This window comes from Elgaria multicarinata, chromosome 6 (genome assembly GCF_023053635.1).
Source record: "Elgaria multicarinata webbii isolate HBS135686 ecotype San Diego chromosome 6, rElgMul1.1.pri, whole genome shotgun sequence".
In the NCBI taxonomy this organism is placed as follows: Eukaryota; Metazoa; Chordata; class Lepidosauria; order Squamata; family Anguidae; genus Elgaria; species Elgaria multicarinata.
The window spans coordinates 32,128,076-32,151,132 of NC_086176.1; the positions used below are offsets into that span (position 1 = coordinate 32,128,076).

General features: G+C 40.8%; 1 protein-coding gene across 1 annotated transcript in view; it reads left to right on the forward strand.

Annotated features, from left to right (window-relative positions):
- Positions 1–22,398, forward strand: part of CAAP1 (caspase activity and apoptosis inhibitor 1) — a 36,424-nt gene extending 14,026 nt beyond the window's left edge. The window contains exons 5-6 of the mRNA XM_063129204.1: positions 5,023–5,096; positions 21,202–22,398. Coding sequence (XP_062985274.1) covers positions 5,023–5,096; positions 21,202–21,539 — 412 coding nt within the window. The 3' untranslated portion in view covers positions 21,540–22,398. The remainder of the gene's footprint in view (positions 1–5,022; positions 5,097–21,201) is intronic.
- Positions 22,399–23,057: the final 659 nt, after the last annotated feature.

Sequence of the window (23,057 nt, forward strand, 5' to 3'; positions counted from 1 at the left end):
AATTCTCTTTCCAAGGGGAGCCATGTGGCATGGGAAAAGATCATATCCATGATGGTCTTACCAGCAGGCAGATTGTGCCCCACTGTACTGAGATTGCATCTGCATCAGTCTCAATGTAACAGGGGAACGTGACGAGGGATATTCCAGCATAGGGTACGCTGTCCGTTTAAATTTGTGAGCTGCACTTTTAAAGTACTTACCTGAGCCCTTGTTCTCACTCACTAGAACTAGGTGAAGCTCCTATTTGTGTAACCTTTCTTGCATTGCATGTTCTTTTGTTCAGTTTTTCAAGTTATCTAGTTTGGGTTTGAGGGTTGGGGTGGGTTTTATTTATTTTTGCGTGGAGGGGGATTCCTTTTCATGTGTGCTCAGTGGTTTTGATATCTAGATAAATATAGCAGTACCCAGGACTATTCCTAGTACTATTTTCAGTATTTGTGCATATAGCAAAGTTCACCAATGATCGTTTATGGTATTTTCAAATTTATTGTGTTGTAATCTTAAAATATATTGATTGGATTCCCTTTTTAGCAATTCAGTAATAGGATGCTTGAAAATATCTGGAGGGATTACAGGTCCAACTTGATGACTTAGAAGCAAAATCTACTCTTCTAGAAGCTTTAATACCACTTCAATCTAGACTGAAATGTAGAAAACCAGATATCCCTTGTGGTTTTTGTTTTGAGTGCCTGTTTAGGTATGCTACACTCTACCTACAAAAATAGCATTCTTCTTTTTATGATTGCATATATTTACAATGAAATCCTAAGCATGTTTGCCTGGAAGTAAGACCCACTGTGTTCAGTGGAATTTACTTCCAGGAAAGTGTGCATAGAATTGCAGTCTTAGACTGGGAATCTTGAAAGCTGAATTGCACTAATGTCTGCATGTGAACAGTTTGTTTTGAGTCTTTCCTTAGACTCTTGATGTGAATCTGCTTTTAATGTGAAGGAGACATACTGAAGTGACAGACATATATCAGCTGCTTATTTTGGTTAAAATTAAAAATATGTGGGGGGAAATAGCAGCTAATCATTACACTGTTTGGCCACAAGATGGCAGAAAATGTATGTGTATTAAAATTAAAAGTAGCAATACTATATCAAGAAAGCCTTCATATGACAGCGTAAGAATTGCTCAGTGACAAAGTGTTTTGGACAGCAGAGTATCTGTATTAGTATGTGTACCATTCTACTGAAGTGGTTGATATAAACTAGGCAACACAGAGTTTCTCCAGCTGGTTTTGTAACAGACTGTTCAGTTGTTAGAAAAGTGACATACCGGTAACTAAACCGGTTGAATATAAGCATTTCTATGGCCTGTACTTAAGACAAGTTGCATAACAAGAAATAAAGAGGTTGCAGTGAGGCTCCTGCTAAATGTGCAGTTCTGAGAACTGAATGAAATTTGGCAGGAAGACATGGGGTAGCAGGAGCTTTATTAGCCTGGAACAGTTACCTTTTGGTACCTTTTTCTTTCTATAAACTAGCTGATTGTGCCCCTGTTTGCCAGTGAGCAGCCCTTAATGACAACCAGCTAATTTGGGAGTTGATGTCTTCATCCTGTGATTGGCTCAGAATGGGGGATATAAATGCTTGATGGGTGTGACTGCCAAGTACCTTTTAGTGTGTGACTGCCAAGTATCTTTTAGTGCGCAAGACTCAATGGAACAAATGAGAAAATTACTTAAAGTATGTGTGTAGTACACATAATCACTATCTCTTTTCCTACACTCAGGGTTGTATATACTGTATATCAAAAACTTTAATTTTGCACCAAGGAAAGCTGAATTCCAGTAGCCTATATAATCAAACACATTTGCCTATATTTGCTTCTTTTCCATCACCGTCCATCTGCTAGTCAGTTTAAAATGTAACTTTGCAGCCTTAGGGGCTAGAAATTTAGTTTCTGTTATTGTTGTTGTTGTTACTGAAGTTTCTCAGGATGCTGCATTCTGCATCCTGTACCAATTGTCTGTTTGCATGGCGCGATCGCAGAATAATTGCAGCCCTGCATTTAGCATTGATGTTCTGCCTAAACCTTCAAAATCTGTGACAATTACATATGTGTTTGAATTCCTGTATGAAAATTAGGTCTAGCATGCTGAATTCATGGCAGTCTCTTATACTGAATGGAAGAGTCCATTTCAGTTCAGTTTAGCCAAGAACACAAATCTCGTGTCAGTGGGAGGAAAGCTTTCTCATCATGGACAGATAAATTAGGGCTCCAGTTAAAAATGAACTGCACCTATAGATGTCCATGTTAAGAAAAGAGATCTTTAATCATAGCTTTGTTATAATATTTAAAACGGATGGATATGAGTCATTAGAAGTGAACCTATGAAATATAAAAGTCTGGTTGACACCTTGGGAATGACACTAGTCTTTTTATGTTATAGTTTAACACCTACCTGCAGACTGGATGCTTTGATTGCATGCATATTAACATAATGCATACTTTACAAATTTTAGACAAAGTAGTTGAGGTATGAAATTGGTTAGATGAATATAAAATAATTTTATGGCCAAAATGCTCATTAAACTCAACAATTGGACTTGCCTTCCATGATTTCAAAATCCTGTGGAGAGCTGTATCCTGTTTCCTCAAGTGTGTCTTATAATCTTTCACTTGGGTTCCTGCTTTGTATAAAGACATTTGAACAACGTGGTGAGATACCAGTTAAAATTCCATCCCTTTTGAGCATTTTTAAGCGATTTCCCCTCCCTGTACAATAGAGACCTTCAAATTTTAGCGAAAATATGTAAAAACCTCTACATGGTGCTATATAAATAAATAAATAAATAATAATAATAATAATAATAAATCAGCATCTCGCCACTCTTTCCCAAATGCGACTCTGTGTTTTTTCTTTCATTTTTGTATAGATTGTGAAATGTGCAAGTTGTGTCCTCACAACTCTTGAGTTAGGCTTCATATTGCAGTTTTACTGGTCATATAGTTGACTTTCCCTTGGTGATTCAGTGACCTGGTTTGCACAACCTGGCATGGCTTATCATGGGTTTTTTAACCATGATGAGCTATGGTGCCTGTGGGCACCACTTTACATATCCAACCCTCAGGGGTTGCCATGTCATGTGAATCTGGCGAGCGTGGGTTATGGGAGGGTTAAACAACCTGTGGTCTCTTCTAGGGTTATGTGAAGATTAAACATGCTTGCTGACATGACAACCCCCCAAGTGGGGGTTGGATATGCAAAATGGTGGCTGCATGCAGTGCAGCCTCACCGAGGGTTAAATAACTTTCATGTAGGTTTTGACCCAGTGTGGGTTCATGTCTGAAAATATTTTTTCACATTTGAGTTGAAGCATAGATTACTGTTAAAATTTCTTATCAACAGTATAATGGAAATATTAGTCTTAGGAATTACAATATATGAGCAACAACATTGATGAAAGTTGTGAGTGGAGTTTAGATTGATTTTATTATGGGTCAACTCCATATTTGAAGAACAGGAATGGGGAAACATGTGCCCCTCGAGAAGTTGAGATGCGTAATCTCTCACCATGCTAGCCAGGATTGATGGGATTTGCAGTCCCACAATATCTTGTGGTTCACACATTCCTCATCCTTGGTGTAGTCCCTCAAGGAGGCTTCTACACTCAGCTCTCCTATAATTCACAAGTCTCCTAACATTACTCGTCCTATCTCAAGGAGCTTGCTTTCAAGATTCTGTTCCTGATGACAGTGACATCAGCCAAAGAAACTTCACAGTTAGGGGTTTACTTGAAGAGGCTGTAACTTTCATGAGGGCAGAGTTATCAGAAGGTCTGTAGGTCAGTCTTCTTTAGGAAAGAAACTGTCAAAGGCCATTCTGGGAAGATGGAACAGCATCTCATTAACACATGAAATCAGAGAATCAGAGATGGGCTTTCTTTAGAAAGAGTCACAGGCTACTCAGGGGATCAGCCATGTATGCAGCATGCCTCTTTGGTGAATGGCTGTAGCTCAGTGGGAGGACATGCTTTGCATGCAGAAGGTCTCTGGTTTAGGTAGTTGTAGTAAAGACTCATGTCTGGAACCCTGTAGAGCAATTGCCAGTCATAGAATTATAGTAGAGTTGGAAGGGGCCTGCAAGGCCATTGAGTCCACTCCCCTGCTCATTGCAGGAATCTACTTAAAGTATACCTGACAGATGGCTGTCCAGCTGCCTCTTGAATGCCTCTAATGTGGGAGAGGCCACAACCTCCCTAGGTAATTGGTTCTATTGTCATACTACTCTAACAGTCAGGAAATTTTTCCTGCCCTCCTAAACCTGAGGAGAATGAAAATTAATGGTAAGTATCATTGTGGCTTTACTTGCACAATGGCAGATTCCTAGTCATTAGGAATCACTAGTAGCCATTTATTCTTTCTTAGACATAAGAACTCATACTATCAGGTAATGCTGCATGATATACAACAGTGAAAGAACCATTAGTTGAGGCCTTAGCTAGACCTAAGGATTATCCCAGGCAAATGGAGGGGTCGTCCCTGCCCGCTCCTGGGATCCCCTGTGTGTCATTTGTATGTACAGGGATGATCCCGGGATATAGGCCTGGTCTAGCCATGGCCTCTATCTCATATTTTGAAAGCAGAAATACCCAACCAGTTTTTTGTACCCAAAAAGCTTCAGGACTTGTATTCCTGAAATAGCTCTCCCCCACTCCTCCCCCCATGTCATGTGACAAATTGACTTTTAAAAGTGACAAGACTTTCAAAAGCAATTTACCCTATGGCATGAGGGTCTGCTGCTCAGGCAAAAAATAAAATAATAATTGTACTATGCCTGCCAAACCTTAGGCATGCTTAAAGTACCTGTTTGGATATCATCCTTCTAGGGTTCAAAAATTATTTCTAACATCTGTCAGTAAATATATCTTGTTTTACTAAAACTCTTCAGGCATATTTCATGAAATAAAGCAAGCAATAAGTCTTGGGGGTCGGAGAGGTATTGGTATGTTAAAGTGCTTCCTTTTGTAAATATAAAAGTTGTACTAATTTAAATGTATTCTTTGTTCTCAGGCAAGATAATAGCATAGATTCCACTTCTTCTTTGAAGGAAGACAACAAATTGGAAGGGTTGGACTCAAAACAAGGTAGGGATTAGGGAAAGTCAAAATGTTGCTCCCTTTGCATTAGGAATCCTGAATAGAACAATAGCAATAATATTATATTACCTGAATAATAATAATAAAAATGCTGTGAAACATGTGTCTAAATACCACACGTAGTAGACTGTAAGTCTGTCAGTATTGACTAATATATTTGCAGTGTGTGTGGGGGGGATAATTTCATTTCGGACACACAGGAGTTCCAGTCTCCTGTCACATGTCACTCTGAGGTTGTTGGCATTTCGAGAGGGGTGGGTGGGTGGTTGGTTAAGAGCATGCATGTTGTTATGTGGATGGATTGTATTCTCTTGGAGGTTTGTAATGTCAGTTGTTCTTTGGTGTTCTTGGCCATGGATTCTGTTTCTTGGGCATTCTTGAGTAAGACAGAGATGGAAATCAAAACTGTTTTTTTATTTTATTTTGTGTGTCCAGTTAAAAGGCCTTTTGATAAAGTTGGCAGTCTGAAGAAAACTTCCAGTCTTTTTTCTGAACCTATTAGTCTACTTCATCCTCAGTGTCTCATCCATCACTGAGGTCTTTTCACATTGTCAAAACAGGGGGTGGATATCTTTTTCTAAACTTTGCTGTGGCCACTCCGAATCAAGCTCACACCTATTTGCCTTGCCCTGTTTGTTAGCCACACTGTTATTTGCAGGAAGACTCAAGGATTTTTCACTTGACTCTGAGAGGCGCAATGCTATTTTAGCCTGCTTGCTTGGTCTCAGATAAGCTAGTAGCTCCCATTAATTTATATTGAACAAAGTAAATGAGGGCAGGATTTACACTGCTGCTTTATAACAGCATTGAAGTGCACTGGCAACTGTTGGGGCCCATGACACCATATACCATTTTCAAACTGCTTTCATTGTGTTATTTCCTGCTTGGTGTAGATCTGTCCGAGGTTTCAGTCAGCAGGATGGGAAGGACAGGGTCGCTCCTCTCACCATGGCAAAGGCAGATTTAATCCTTATCACCCTAGTCCCCATGAGCACACCACTTTACTTCCTCTTGTGTAAGTGAATGACTCATTCACCTCTCAAGAAAAGGTAAAGTGTTCTACTTGAGGACAACATTGCGATGAGGGAAAACCTATCTTCTGTCCCTGCCGTAGGCCCAGGGTTACGAAGGTTGTGTGTGAGGGAAAAGTGGGATTAGGATCATACAGAGCCATGCTATGCCTTAATATTAGCAGGAACGAAAATGAATGATTGTGTCGGCTGTCAAGATTTGACGATCAGATAAATACCAGTGTGAGTCCAGATGGTGGTTCCTGCTGTGTTGTATGGATGTGTGTTTCAATATTTCATCTCTTTGCCCAGCGATGACAGACACATGGTACGGGCTACAGGAAAGGATCATCCAAGATCCTATTACTGAGGGAAATATCCTTGATATTTATGGCTGTTTAGAAAGGCTTACCCCGTTATTTCTTAAAGATACTAAAACTAGCTAATAAGGGGAATTGGACTTGATTAAAATGATATCATATGGTAGATGAGAGGTTAGTAGAATGCTGTGACTTTGTGAGGAATGCTTTAAATATTGCTTGTGGTACTCTTTGGAATGACCTCTGAATTGACACGTCTCCTGCAGACTTCCTCTCTTCCTTCTCTGCTATCAGAGGGAATTGATGACTTGTTGCAGGTGATTGCTTCTTTGTCCTTTTTATGACTTTATCAGCCACCATTTCGTGATGGCTTTGGGCAATGACAACAGTGCTAGTCAGGATGTTAGCTTTTAAAGAGCTTTTGAGAATGTGCAGGCATAAATTGTAGAACTTAGTAACTGTTCTTCTTCCACACTGGAGTCTGTGATGCTGAAGATGAAACGTATGAAAGCCAAGGGGTAAGCAGAAATGAGTAAAAAGTGGTTAAGAAAGAGAAATTAAGTGCCTGGAAATGAATTTCACAATCCTAGTTGAAGGAATAAATACAAGTTATCAAAATGAAAAAGATAATGAGAAAAATGCCATCAGAGACTTTTATTACTGTGTAAAATTACAGCTGCAAAAAAAGGGAAATGAAGCGGCTCAGCTAATTAAACATTTGTTAGGCCAGTAGGGCTGTGTGATTATTGTGCATCATACTTCCGTGGAGATTTCCAGCAATGAAGAGAGAACCCAGACTGATTGTACCTTTTAAGGTTTAAGTAACTTCTTATTCTTGAGGAGAAGGATAAAAGATTTCTCATTTTAGTTTTGTCTCATTCCCTCAGGTCAATGCCCCTTTTTTGTGGATCAGTTGGCCTTTGGCAAAAAGAGATGAGTATGCTGGAACATAACTTCTGAACCTTGAACCTGGCTTATTTGGTTGAGAATGTTTTCTCTCTTTAGAGATTCTGTTCAGCTGAACAATGTATTAAGTAAATATGGACTACTGCCCTGTAGCAAGGCAAAAGAATTTCCATTCCTTAATCCTATTGATTCCCATTTCTTTTGATCTTTCACACACTTTGTTTCTGGTGAGTTAAAAGCACTCATATGGTGTTTGGAGTTCATCATGCCTGCCTTTCTGGAGGCAATGTGTGGAAAAGATTGAAAACTACACCTTGCAGATTAAAGTTGGATATTTTATCTTGTTTTTGACAACTGCTCCTCAGAAAGCTATGGTGATGAAGCTATATATTTGCATAGGTTTCTAATATCAACTGTTTCATAGCTATAGTACACTTGCCTAAGAAATGAGAAACCCCAACTATGGCTTAGATCTTTCAAGCCTTGAACATCTTCGGGATAATTAGACCATTGTACTCTTAATTTTACGCTTTTAGTTGTTTAAAGCTGTTTCTGATCCTAGCTTGTTTGGGCATGCTTAACCGTAATCCTGGAGGTAATGCAAAGCCATCCTTTCCTGGTTTGTTTAGCACTTGCATGAAGGGAGAAAAGAAGTGGGAGTGAATGGGATGCATGTTCATTAAGCCAAGATCCCTGGCTTAACATGACATCCAAACATGGCTGTTGTTCGGTTGAATACATTTTTCATTGATCTGATTCTGCCAAACAAGTGGCATATTTAATAATATATTAGACCAGCAGGCTCTTCTGCTGGAGTTCAACACATGATTAATGGTTTGCCTGAAAAAGATCTTGACATTAGTTTCATGTTTTCTTGAATCAGGCCCTTAAAAACACAACTGTGCATTTAAGTGAGGTTTTGGACATGTTTTACTAATTTAGTAATAATAATATGTTTATAATGACAGTTGTCTATTTACATATATTTTTAGTACCTGTGAAAATGCTACTTGTAGAATGGTTTTCTTTCCAGTTGCTTTAGAAAAGCTACCTCCTAACTTTACAGGGGAAGAACATTTATTATACATTTCTCTTAGTGTTCAGTATTGATTTTTCTTCCCCCTCTAGATACCAGTTATATCATAAAAAGTCAAAGAAAATATGTTTTTCTAAAGATTTTCTTCCATGCTCATAAACACAAGATTCTCTCTCTCTCTGTCTCTCTCTCTCTCTCTCTCTCTCTCTCTCTCTGTCTCTCTCTGTCTCTCTCTCTCTCTCTCTCTCTCTCTCTCTCTCTCTCTCTCTCTCTCTCTCACACACACACACACACACACAGAGGGGTGGGGTGGGGTGGGGTGGGGGGAGAGGGGCATTTCTTTCCAGACAGGTTTAAAACCAGGGTAGAATTTCTAAAGCCTTTGCCCCCTAATTTTGATTTGAGAGGAAAAGCAGTCTTGCTTGAACTGATTTTGGAATTGGTGCAGATTAGTTTCAGTAGTATGTATTCTGCTGCTCAGTCTTTGCACAGAACTTGTGGTGAATGGAAAGTATCCAGTATAAAGATCAAGTGGAGAATATTGCCTTTTATGTGTGTGAAAAAGTTTTTACTTTTTCATCCCATTTTCCAAAAGAAATCCTCACATCCATGTAGCTAGCCTTGTGATACAGTATACTATTATTGCCAAAGGCACTGAAATATTTAACAGGACAGCAACACACTTCTAGAATCTTTGTTTTCAGAAACTTTCATGATGAGCAGAGACCAGCACATGTTGAAAAAAGATTTCTAGTTCTCAGCAGGCATTCTCATTACAAGGCAAAAGAATGATGAATAATCTTCTTGGAACTTGTGCAAAAGGGAAACGCTATATATTAGCAATTTGAAAAAAGCCCAGCAATACCAACAGTATGATTCCAAGGATCTAAAGCCAATCCAAATACACGATGGATAGATGGACACATCACAGATCTATATAATTCTCTTGTTATTATAGGAATCTTGTCAGATATACATGGTGGGATAATTTCTTTTGGATCGTCATTTATATCAATTACTTCAAGTAGTGGCTGCTAACCATTCAGGCAAGGGTGCCACACTTCAAGTCCAAACCCAAGTTCTCTCTTTCATTCTCTCTCTCTCTGGGTATGTGTCCCACCTCCCTATCTCACTTTGCTTTATCATCTCCTTATGACTCCTCCATCTAACAAAACATGGGCTATTGTTGAAATATGGGTTGCTGTGTTGTGTGAACTTGCTTGTTGTGTGAACACAACCATGAAAATAACTATGAACAACCCATGAAGACAAACTATGGGTTGTCGTTGGGTTGTGAACTGTGGGTTCTTTGTGATTAACAAACCATGGTTTGTTTGCATGGGTAAGTTCACACAACACAAACCCACAGTTCAACAACAACACACGGTTCAACAACAACATACAGTCAACTCTGAGTATGGGTTGTTTAGTGAACCCAGTCAATATCCCTATTCTGGGACACATGCAAGCACAAGACTTCATAGCATGCAAGCCTGTGCTTTTACAGCACATAAGTGCACACTGCAGTTCAAGATGCAGCCTTATATCCCTCCTCCATTGGTGGTTATGGAGCAGGCAGTGTATGGTGGAGGACTAAATTGATATTGCATGCAAGCTCTCGCTGGAAATGCACGTAAGAGTTGATTGACCACATAGAGGGCGAGCAAGTTCTGCTTCTGCTGCATCCGAACCCACGGGACTCCTTCCACCCACTGTAATACAGTTGGCATTGTCTATCAGTAAGGTCTTCACAGAAACAGAGCAGAAGGTCTTGCATGGTATGGGCAATTGATGTTGGTTTTTAAGGTGGAGGACCTAAGGTATGAACATGCTTTCTGAAAGATCCCTGGGAAAGGGGGGAGACACACAGATGGACAGTGGTATTTTCCTTTTCCAGAATGCACGTGAGATAACAAGGCAGTGAAAGGCATATGAAATATAAATAGGGAGAGTAGTTGCCCCAGTACAACTGATGTTTTTTATATCACATAGCATCATAGAGTAGTAGAGTTGGAAGGGGCCTACAAGGCCATCAAGTTCAACCCCCTGTTCAATGCAGGAATCTTGATTTAAATTTAGTAAATGGTCTTGGGAGCCAGATTGGATATGTTTCAAGATTTGCACCCAGCCCAGAGACTGCCACTTACTTGCCTGTCCCTAATTTTAAGAATACCAAATCCTAATATTTACAGCTCTCTGAGCCAGTGTTAACCAGCATCCCCTTTGTAACCAAAGCTTTACTAGGACTGAAATTATTTGGTACTCAGGAAATGCAGTTCAGAGGCAGTTTTATATTGGTTTCCAGTATATCAGTGACTATGGTGCTGATGAGCAATAGTAGTGGATCAATAATGCTTCCAGCCTTGGAGATTTGAAAGCTGAAGCTAGAGGAAAGAAACTGCTAATTCTGTAAAAGCAGTCTAGTAAAAAAATATTTTGGTCCGAATGGGAAAAGGCTAATTAAAAACAAAATCCCTAAGAAAGAAAATGACAATAAAGTATTGATAAAGCACGTAATTATTTCTAGCTGTTCTGGTCTAGTGCTATCATTTTATTATCATAAATTGAAGGTAGGAGCTTGCACATGAGTGCAGGGTTACTGTAGGCTTTTCCTCCAGTGTAAGCTGAAAAGCTATCTGTATTTTAATCCACACATCAATGTAAAACTGAAGGTTTCAATTGGGGGTGTGCATCCAATTCGGGTTAAGCCAGAGCAGAATTGGGCCACTTTGGTCTGGTTCTGATGCTTCCTGAGGCGAAGCAGGCTTCCCTCCAAAGCCACCAGAAATGAAGCTGGAGTCAAATGAGGCTTCATTGCCGACACAAGTTTAAGAGACGCGTAGAGTCCCTGGAAAGAGCTTATTTTGGTTTCATTTTACTAACACTTAATTATGAGTGGGGAAATGGTGGGGGGGCGGGAGGGTGGTTGAGTGACTGATATGACCACCTTCTAATCCAAGGGCAAATTTTACCAGAGGCTTCAATCAATATGCTTTGGAGGAGGGATTGAGTTCTATTGAGTGTTTCAATAAATATTCTTTCTGTCTCTGGGTTCTTTCAATTGTACAGTGGAGCAGCTTGGAAGTAGGAAGTGAAGTGATAGGTGTGAAGATCGACTAAGATGGCTACGGTCTTGTTCAAGATGGCTGCGGTCTTGCTCAGATTTGTTCAGATCTCCTAATGGGGAGGGAGGGAGGGGAAGTTTGTGAGAACAACTTCCAAGGTCTAGCTCTGGGAAAACAGCTTGTTAAGCTGAACACTCTTCCCCTCCCGACAACAGCACCTGGGAAGTTATCAGCCTGGCTCAAGGTCGTTCTAATTGGGTGCTGACTTGCTTCAGCTGTGGGAAGAAACAATCTGGTGGTGGTGGAGGGGGAGGGGGAACCAGAGGCCTGAGTGAAGCCTGGGATTGGTTGGTACGGATCATGTCACTGCCAGGCCCGAAGAGGGATAAAGGAGTGGGCAACCAGGGGCCAGCCATCTTCCCTGGAGCTACACGTGTGTGGAACGGGAGATCCCCAGCGAGCTGGGTTACGGCTCGGTTTTAGAAAGTTTTTTTGTGTTTTAAGTGCCTGGACACTCCAGGGAAGACTTGTCGCCTTTGTGGCATGATTTATGGTGGTATAATGTTTTAAGTGATTGATTGCTGTTTGATTGCTGCTAAATTCACCCTTAAACCTCTTTCCTCGTTCCCTCTCTTCTCCCTTCCCTCCCTTTACATTCCTTTGCTTATGCTTCTGACTGGGGCCTTACATGTTAGATTTAGGCCTTAGCTAGACCTAAGGTTTATTCCGGGATCATCCCGGTGTCGTCCCTGCCTGCTCCTGGGATATCCTGTGTGTCATTTACATGAACCGGGATGACCCCGGGACGATCCCAGGTTAAACCTTAGATCTATCTAAGGCCATAGTGTGTGTAAATAAAACTGCTTCAGTCCTTAGCCTGTGGTGTGCGTGGTTATTTTCCGAAGGGCTGGCTAATACTGTCTTGGTACGGGATTAGGGAGGTGAGGATCTGGGTTACCGGGTGATTGGTCCAGAGCCTACCTTGCAGGGAGGTTGGGGGGACCCCAGCCTTCCTTCACAATACGTTCTTCTGCATTGCAGTGGGGTGGATTTGCACCAACTTTTATTTGTTCCTGTTTCAAATCCAAATTCTGCTTTACCCTATTTCTTTGATTCTAAGACACACTTTTCCCCCCATTTAAACATCTTTAAAAATGGGGTGCGTCTTAGAATCGCGGGTATGTCTTAGGTTTTTTTTTTTTCTGTTGGTGGTACTGAAATTAGTGTGCATCCTACAATTGATGGCGTCTTACAATTGAAGAAATACGGTATTTCAGTTCTTCTATCAAATTTGCCTTTCTTTGAGATACCCTACTTTGATTTCTCAGGTGTTTTGGGTTGCAGTCAGTGACCCAGTTCACATGATCACCATGGCTTAAACAAGCCGGGATGGCTTGTTTAAGCCATGATGAGGGCCAGAGGCCATTTGCTTAATTACTCCCAGGGCGCAGCTTATCATGTTGTCCAAATGCAGACAGTATGAGCGCCTTCTTCCTTACCAACCTGCCCGGTCACTGAGGTCATCCGAGGGCCTGCTCCTGGTGGTTCCACCTAGATCCATCCTCCGTTTGGAATCCACCAGGGGAAGAGCCTTCAGCGTGGTGGCGCCCCTCCTGTGGAATTCCCTGCCTCTGGAGGTCAGACAGGCTCCGACCTTGTACTCTTTTCAGCGCCTCCTGAAAACATCTTTATTCCAAGAAGCCTTTCTTTAACATGCAGCCTTGGATTTCTGTGTTGTTGTTTTTTGCTTCTTTTTAAATTTTGTTTTAACTGTTTTATTCTGTTTTTATTTTCATTTTATTATTATTTTATTTATTTATATAGCACCATCAATGTACATGGTGCTGTACCTTGTACACCGCTCCAAAAAATTTTCTATGAGGAGCGGTATATAAATATTCTAAATAAATAAATAAATAAATAAACAACAGGCAATGGATTATTTGTTTAAGCTGCCAGTTATCATGCAAACCAGGCCAGTGTACGTCATTGTGTAGAATTAGATAGTGAATCCTTTCTCCATTCCCTAGATAGGAAAAATAATTAAATCATTTGAATTTAGTTCCTGTTGTCCTGCAGTTTTCTAGTATGTGTGTTATTCTCCTATTTGTGTCTGTGTTTCTTGCTTTGTTTTCACACTAGGCAGCTCACAATGTGTTAGTTCTACTTTCCCCCATTGAATTAATTTCAAAAACGTTTTTGTTGTATTTCCATTTTGGTTCCATTTTCCTTTTGTACCTTATTTCTTTCAGTACATTTTGCATTCTATCAACATTAAATAATTATAATTTATAATATCTTATTTATTCATTGGCTTTTCTCCTGAAATTCCTTCTGCTTTGCATTTGTTAGGCAGGCAGTTCAATCCAACAGGCTTCTTTCCCCATTATGAATTTGGAAACATAGATTAAGAACATAAGAAGTGCCCTGATGCTGGATCAGACCAAGGGTCCACCTAGTCCAGCACTCTGTTCACACAGTGGCCAACCAGCCATCAGCCAGGGACCAACAAGGCAGGACATGGTGTAACAGCACCCTCCCACCCATCTTCCCCTGCAACTGGTGCACACAGGCTTACTGCCTCAACTATTAGAGATAGCACTCAACCATCTGGGCTAGTAGCCATTGATAACCTTCACCTCCAGGAATTTATCCAACCCCCTTTTAAAGCCATCCAAATTGGTGGCCATCACTACATCTTGTGGTAGTGAGTTCCATAATTTCACTATGCGCTGTGTGAAGAAGTGCTTCCTCTTATTTGTCCTGGATCTCCCACCAGTCATCTTAATGGGATGACCCCCAGGTTCTAGTATTTTGAGAGAGGGAGAAAAATGTCTCCCTATCCACATTCTCCATACCTTGCATAATTTTGTAGAACTCTATCATTTCTCCCCTTAGTCTCCTTTTTTCCAAGCTAAACAATCCCAGTTGATGTAACCTTCCCTCATAGGGGAGATGCTCCGGCCCCTTCATCATTTTAGTTGTCCTTTTCTGCACTTTTTCCAGCTCTTTAATATCCTTTTTTAGGTGTGGTGACCAGAACTGTACACAGTATTCTAAGTGTGGTCGAACCATAGATTTGTATAAAGGCAGTATGATACTGGCAGTTTTATTCTCAATTCCTTTTCTTATAATGCCTAACATGGAGTTTGCCTTCTTTACAGCGGCCGCACACTGGGTGGACATTTTCATTGAGCTGTCCACCACAATTCCAAGATCTCTTTCTTTGGTCCTCAGACTCACTTCCTGAAAACATCACTTCAGGCACAGGCATCTGTCCTATATCCTCTGCAGTGAACACTGATGCAAAGAATTCATTCAGCTTCTCTGCAATTTCCCTGTCCTCTTTTAATACTCCCTTAATTCCATTGTCATCCCTACTTGGTTTCCTGCTTCTGATATATTTAAAGAATTCTTTATTGTTGAACTTGATATTATTTGCAATGTGCTCTTCAAAATGCTTTTTTGCATCTCTTATTGTTTGCTTGCACCTCCTTTGTGCCAGCTTGTGCTCCTTTTATTTTCCTCACTTGAGCAAGACTTCCAGTTTTTGAAGGAAGACTTCTTTTCTACAATAGCTTCTTTGACACTGCTTGTTAACCATGCTGGTGACCTCTTGGACTTGGTGCTACCTTTCCTAACCTGTAGAATGCATTTTAGTTTAGTTTCTATTATTGTGCTTTTGAGTAAGCTCCATGCATTTTCCAAGGATTTAACCCTCTTGATTCCCCCTTTCAACCTTCTTTTCACTAGTTCCCTCATTTTAGAGAAGTTTCCTCTTTTGAAGTAAAGTGTGAATGTGTTGGATTTCCTGGGCAATTTCCCACTTAAGTATATATTGAATCTGATAGCACTGTGGTCACTGTTACTGATTGGTTCAACAATATTTACATCTCGTATTAGGTCCTGGGCAGCACCATTTAGGATTAAGTCCAGGGTTGCCTCCTCTCTGGTCGGTTCCATGGCCAACTGTTCCAGGGCACAGCCATTTAGGACATCAAGAAATTTAACCTCTTTGTTATGACTGGAATATGAATTTACCCAGTCAATGTGAGGGTAATTGAAGTCACCCATTATTACAATACTTCCTCATTTGGAGGCCTCCCTGATTTCATTCTCCATCTCAAGGTCACTTTGAGCATTTTGGTTTGGGGGACGATAGCACATTCCTAGCACTACATTAGTTTTGGGGCCCTGCATTGTCACCCACAGCACTTCTGTGGAAGAGTCTTCCCCGTTTAGTTGCTCTAGTTTAATTGACACAGTGCCCTCTTTGATGTACAGAGCAACACCGCCCCAGTACGCCCTTCCCTGTTCTTTCTGTAAAGTTTGTATCCAGGGATGACCGTATCCCACTGGTTCTCTCCATTCCACCAAGTTTCTGTAATGCCCATTATGTCCAGGTTCTCCTTTGAAACCAAGCACTCCAATTCTCCCATTTTGGCTTGAAGGCTTCTAGCATTTGCATAGAAACACCTATACACATTGTCTCTCCCCAGATGTCTTTGCAGTGTCCCTTTCCCCCTGTTGCACTTTAGCCTCTTTGATTGGCTATCATGTTCTATCCTGTACTCATGGCCTATTTGCTCCCCTCCTACATTGGGACAATCAAAAACATGTTCAGATTCTTCTCCTTCAGATGACTGAATCCGAACCAGATGCTTCTCAGCTCCTGTTGGCTTTCCCCCAGGATTTAGTTTAAAAGCTGCTCTACACCTTTTTTTATGTTTAGCGCCAGCAGTCTGGTTCCATTTTGGTTTAAGTGCAGTTCGTCCCTCTTGTACAGGCCCAGCTTGTCCCAAAATGTCCTCCAGTGCCTAACAAATCTGAACCCCTCCTCTCTGCACCATCATCTCATCCACGCATTGAGACTTCTCAGCTGCGCCTGTCTAGCTGGCCCTGCACGTGGAATTGGTAGCATTTCAGAGAAAGCCACCTTGGTGGTCCTGGATTTCAACCACCTGCCTAGCAACCTAAATTTGGCGTCCAGGACCTCACGACTACATTTCCTCACATCGTTGGTATCAACATGGACCACCACAACTGACTCCACCCCAGCACTGTCTACTATGCTATCTAGACGGCGCGTAATATCTGTAGCCTTCGCACCAGGCAGGCAATTTACCATGCATTCTATACGCCTGTCACAAACCCAGCTGTCTACGTGTCTAATGATCGAATCTCCTAGTCCCTTTTGATTCCTAGTCCCTTTTTGTTCTATTCTTCTTTTGTCCCTTGTTTCGTTCTGTACTTTTTGCATTATGACACAATATATACATTATAGATTATATTTATCATTCCTACCAACTTTTCTCAAATTCTTTCCTTTCTAATTTGAATGTAGTAGTAATAATAATAATAATAATAATAATAATAATAATAATAATGGTCAGCAGTTTACAAAAATGCAATAAATACAATAATTCGAATAAAGACCTTAACTGGATTTAAAAGAATATAATAATAAAACCTTAAAATAAAAGCCATATAAAATGAAGTACATTCAAATAATCCCTGAAAAACAGTAAATCTAAGTTTGTGTCTGGTTGTGTGCACACATGCAGACCCCCATCCCCTCTGTATTTGTCAGTTTGTGTTCTGTATGTCTTACTGCTTTCTCTTATATTTATAGTGGGTAGGCAGTTCAATCCAGCACTCTATTCCCCTTAGGAGAAGTGATTATTTGGAATCCAGTTCATGTTTAGTCTTTCCTTCTGTGTTTCACGTTATTGTCCTTAAGATTATATTTTAAAAAATGAATTAATAACATACAGTGGTGCTCTGTCTGTTAAGGTGTGGGTGGCACATTTGCCTCTTCTTCTGTGGCTCGTTCATTTTCTCTACTAGCAAAGCATGCCATTTCATGCTGGTGTCATGGCTGGTAAATGTTCCCTTCACCTTAGGGTCACACATGGGTATACAACATGTATACCTTTTCCTGGTACCTCCGAAAGGGCTTCTGGGCCACCACCAACTACGATATGGCATCCCACCGATGCCTCAACAGTGGCCCTGGCACACCAACTCAAGTATTACTGCTCCCTCTTGCTCTGTCATGTGCCTCCCGCATCCTGTGTGTGGAGTTGCACCTTGTCCTCACATCCTGGAACACAAGGTGTCCGCTGAGGGAACCCCAACTGTGCTTGTTTATCCCACAACAGCCAACAACTGCCCTTGATGTTGCGGTGGAAGTTGTTTCAATAGGTATTGTTAATGAAGTTTCAGATGGTGGGATGCAGGTTCCTTCCTCCCCTACACAGCCAGAGTGCCCATCATGTTGAAGTAGCGTTTGGTAGAAATATAGCCAAAGCTCACTAGCTCAGTCTCCGGGACTGCCCTCCTATTCTTCCTACCCTGATTTTTCTACCATTGTATGAGCCTGGTCCAGGAACTTGGAATGAAGGAGGGCCCACCCGCACCCTGCGTTACAGTCCATATTGCTGGCACTATCAGGTGGCTGAACCCCACAAGCGCTATCAGGTGACTGAACCCCCACCCACCAGGTGAGGATGGCTAGTCACCACTTGGTGGAGCTGGTGAACTGTGGTGGTGTTGATAATGGCTACCATGGAAGCTATTAGTGACATTCACATTGTAGCCAGAATGGCTAAAATAGGCAAATGTAAACATTTAGGCTAACATTCTCTAAATCTGTGAGTCAAGGCCATAACCTTACTGCATTCTATAAAAGAATATAATGCTGTGACCTACTGCAGTAAATTGAGTAAAGGAACAGTTGTGCATTTTATCGCTTTTCTATTGCTAGGCTGTGTAAATTCTTGACAAGGATTTCTCATTGTCTCTTTAAAAACCTTGCACATAAAGTATCTCCCAAAGAGCAACATATTGATCTTCAGCATAATAGGCCATATGTCCTTTGAGACGTACCAATGAGTAAGCAAGCTTGTATCCAGCTTTTTAATATAAGTAATGAATTCTGAATTTTGTCTAGACTGTAATTGTAGGTAGAGAACTTTCATAGCAAGTCTGTTATGCCTCAGTCCTAAATACATTAAGAAGAACATGTATGTCCCTTCATGACCGGGTTTGCACAAGCTTTATTAAGCTGTGAGAAGCCACAGTGCCTGTGGGAAGCATCCTGAATATTAAGGCTGCAACTGCAGCTTGTTGTGTTGTCTTAACCCGGGGAATGTGGGTTATGTGAGGGTTAAAAAACATTTTTCTGTGTGAACATGCATAGGATTGCTGCTTGAAGGATTGACATATACCTGCTCATTAGTTTGGTGAGAAGCCCAAGGCAACAGCATGGGGTAATATATAATGGTGAATAATCTATCCAAATCGGAACACATACTGGATAACTTTAAAAAGTAGATTTATTAATAAGAACACATAGAATATAACATGGTAATCAAATACATAACTTATTATTATCTCTTAACTCTTACTAACTTGTAAACATATAAACCTCCCCGGCTAATCAATTTTGCTGCGTGGTTTTATCCTGGTTGTGCTTTTTATACTGTATTTTGTATTTGTGCTTTTAACCTGTTGGCTGTTTTATCATGGTTTTAATTTTTGTGAACTGCCCAGAGAGCTTCGGCTATTGGGCGGTATAAAAATGTAATAAATAAATAAATAAATAAAAATAGAAAAGGGTGACAGGTACTTTCTCTTGTGTATTCAGAAGTGCTATTCTAGGCAGGTCTATCTTACTGGCAGAGAAACCGCATGGATTTAAGGGATCGTGGTAAGCAAATGTCAACTGAAGCCTGGAAACTGGAGGTTACCGACTATACCATAATACTAGGTTCTCTATTTGCCTGTGGAATTACCACACTAGCATGCCCTGTTTTAGGAAATTAGGGAAGGGTAAAAAAAAGAAGGTGATCATGTACTGCTGTCCCCTCAGGAAGAAACATGGGGGTAACAAAAAGTCAATTTTCAAACATTAATATGCATTTCTGCAGTTTGAACTCTAACTTTTGAACTCTCCATAACAGGGGGGAAAGGGTAACTTCAGATATACTCTTTGGGGTCTGATCTGGCTGAAACTACCCAAGAATGTTCTTGGAGTGGTAGGACAAAGCTCACGCCCAAAGTCACCTCAGTGTTCAGCAGCAGTAAGGAAAAGGCCGGAAATGAATTCCAAGAATTACAGCACTGCGGACAGTTCTTCTCACTCCAACTCAGTATTGTAGATCTGGAGAAAGTACAGAAAATAATATCTTAAAATGATTGTGGTTGAGTATGCAGAAAGGCTTAAGGAGTTGGCGCTCTTTAGAAATTCATAAAATGATAAACAGTGTGTGAAGAGTGAACAAAAATATATATTTTCTCCCTCTCTCAGAACACAAGGATTAACCAATGAAATTGGCAAAATGTACAGTGTAGATGAATTGAAATGCTTCAAACAATGCATGATCATGCCATTTGTTGCCACAAGAGATGACGATGGCCATTAGCTTAAAAGACTTCAAAGGTTTTAGACAAATTCATGGAAGAGAACATCAATGGTGGTTAATCATAATAGCTATAAATGGCATCTCTACATTGGGGACATAAAACAGGAGGTAGCTTTTGCCATCATGGCCGTTTCTACACCTGCCTCCCCCCCCCCCCCGGATCATCCCTGTGCATCCAAATGACACACAGTGGATCCCGGGAGCAGGCAGGGATGATCCCTCCATTTTCCTGGGATAATCCTTAGGAGTAGAAAGGGCCAAAGTCTTCCTTGTTAGCTACCCAGTGGCATCTGACTAGCCATAGTTGGAGTTGGAGTGCTGGACTACTTGGGCCTTTATTCTGTTTCAGCAAGACATCTGTAATAAGACTATCTTGTTGGATTAAACTGGTTTGTTGTGCATTTAGTCCATAGACATGAAATGTTGTACATTTAACCAAGTCTAGTTTCCTTGCCTCATGTTCTGTTAAACTTCCCTAAAATCCGTAGCCTGAATCCAAACAGCCATACAGTTTGTTCTGTGCACCTAAGAGAGTCTGGGACTTGTGTTTCCAGAACACCAGCTGACCATGCTGCATGACTATTCTCCTTTGGACCTGATGGAAGTTTCAAAAGCAATGAGCTGCAGAATGGGTCTCCGACTTTTAAAAGAAAACTTTTTTAAAAAAAATATCTTGTGGGTGGATGCCCAGAGTAGCTTTTCGGATCCCAGCCCATGTTTTTAATCATAATTGAACAAATAAGAATGTCCTAATTGTTCCCGAGTTAATTGAAATTGAAATACTCCATTAAAAGTCTTTGTGTAGACATGTCTAATAAGTATATTGGTACACTGATAACTGTACCCTCATAATATTTTTTCCCATGTATAAAGTAATTGTAAGGGTATTTTTAAACTGCACTTTAGGAATTAAATTTACTTCTAAAATAATAAACAGTAGTCAGTCCCAAAGGCTCCCCACATCAACTTTCATTTTGTAATGCAGACGCGTCCTTGTGATATAAAACCTTATGACATTTTAATTAGGAAAATAGATCATGCAATTCCATACGATGGAATAAATTTTCCAAGCGCTGCTGCTTTGGTCTACTGCATGTTCTTCTAAATTGGAATAAAAATGCATTAAAACTTGTCTAAATTAAATCAGTCTTAAGGTTGGGGGAGGGCAGAAAAGAGAGAAACTGTTGTTTTTAATTTATAGATGACCTTTTCTATACTTTAAATCTGTGCAAGGGAATATTTGTGTGTAGAGGCAATATTTTGCAAGGTGAAAAGCAATTCTTTTTGTGAGGCATCTGAATTCCTTCTTTCTGTTAATTTTGCATTGTAGGCAAGGGAGAAGATAGTGATGTTCTCAGCATCAACGCCGACGCGTATGACAGCGACATTGAAGGCCCATGCAATGAAGAAGATAATCCAGGTGTGCCGGAAAAGATTGTCAGAAGTGGAGATGGTCAGATAGATGACCTTCAGAAGGACATTGAGAAAAGCGTAAATGAGATCCTGGGCCTTGCCGAATCCTCCCCAAAGGAGTCTAAAGCAGCGACTGTAGCAGTTCCTCCACCAGACGACGTTCAGCCATCAGCACAGCAGCTGGAGCTCCTGGAGCTTGAGATGCGAGCAAGGGCTATTAAGGCCCTCATGAAAGCAGGAGATGTTAAAAAATAGCTGTAGGGCTGTTTCGTTTGCAAGATGTCTGTATTTGTTCTGATGGGTGTGATGTCAGCTCTCTTCAGTGCTAAAATATATTTGGACTGGTTTTGACATTCCTCATTCAAACCCTTTGCGTATCGTGTCTCGTGGCTGAAATAGTTGGCAGCAGTTTGCCATTGCCATCAGTATGGTTTGTCTGTGACCTACACAGATGGATTGGCTTGATACTGCTTGACTTCGCTGGCCATTTCTTGCATTGTGTTGGTTTATTTCTCAGTATGGATCGGGAAACAAGCAGTCATAGGCAGTGTGGATCTCTAGTTAAATCCCGGTACTTGACAGAAGACTAGAAGAACAATGTAGGGCACTCAACTTTCTGATGCCAAACAATTAGCAGGGTTTACCTAGGAGGCTTAATTGTGGGGGAGGAGAAAGGAGAGGCTCTGCTCATTGGAGATGGAGCGACATAAGACACATCAACTGAGAAACCATGCCAGAATTCCTTGAACCATCAGTTGAGACTTGGAAGCCTTCTTTTGATTGGTACCGGATATGGGCAAATCAGCAGTAGTGTACACTGTCTTTGATCTTTATGACCCTACAGTCAAGATGATGGCACTTGCTCTAATTTGGTTGGCCCCTTAATGGGTCTGGGTCCTAGCAACTTCTCAACCTCTATGGCCAGCATAGGCATTCATAGTCTGTGTAGTCTGAAATAAAATGTAGTCCTTGTCTCCCTTAATAGTCGTTAGTTCAGTAACAAATGTGCGTGCACCTTAAAACACACTCTTTAAGAAATGTCTGGTGCTTGAGAGTAGTTACGTGTGTGGCACCAGAATATGAATTACATAGTTAAAAATAATTAAAACAAAACTCAGACGATCGAAATGCATGCTTAAATTGTAGAATTAATACGATTAAACGTCATTTTTACATCCAATACCATGAAGCTACCTAAGTGCCTTTCCTATGACTAGGTATGCCACAACAGTTTCATTTCTTGACATATGTGGGTTTCTGCATCAATAATGTTTTCCAACTTCTGTTTGACAATACGAAAGGAGGCATTTACACCCCTTTGGGATTGGTGTATTTGTTACACGCATGCCCATTTTGTAAGATGAAGCAAAGCAACACAGGCTAAGGTTTTGGTGTTCTTGCATCCATTGTAAACATTGATGGCTCCTTATTCAGGGAGCAGAGCACACTTTCATTCTGAAAAAAGGGCAAAAATGGAAAGCAGTCGACATGTACAAGTGATCTAAATAAATACAGCCGACTTCATGTGATTGTGCATCCTCAGGATTATTTTGTAACAATAAAGATTTCTTGATTTTTAAAGCACCAAGCCAGAGCAGGTGCAAGGGACCCCAAAAGGATTTGCAGGGTTTGCTGCCTGCCTTTACAGAATCTTACTCTGCACAATGTGGGGGCCTCATCTGTGGTGTGCCCTAATGAGATGTGGGGAAGGCAGGCTGGTAAGTATTTGCTCGTTGAACAATAAGTACTCATTTTAAACTGCACACCTTTGTC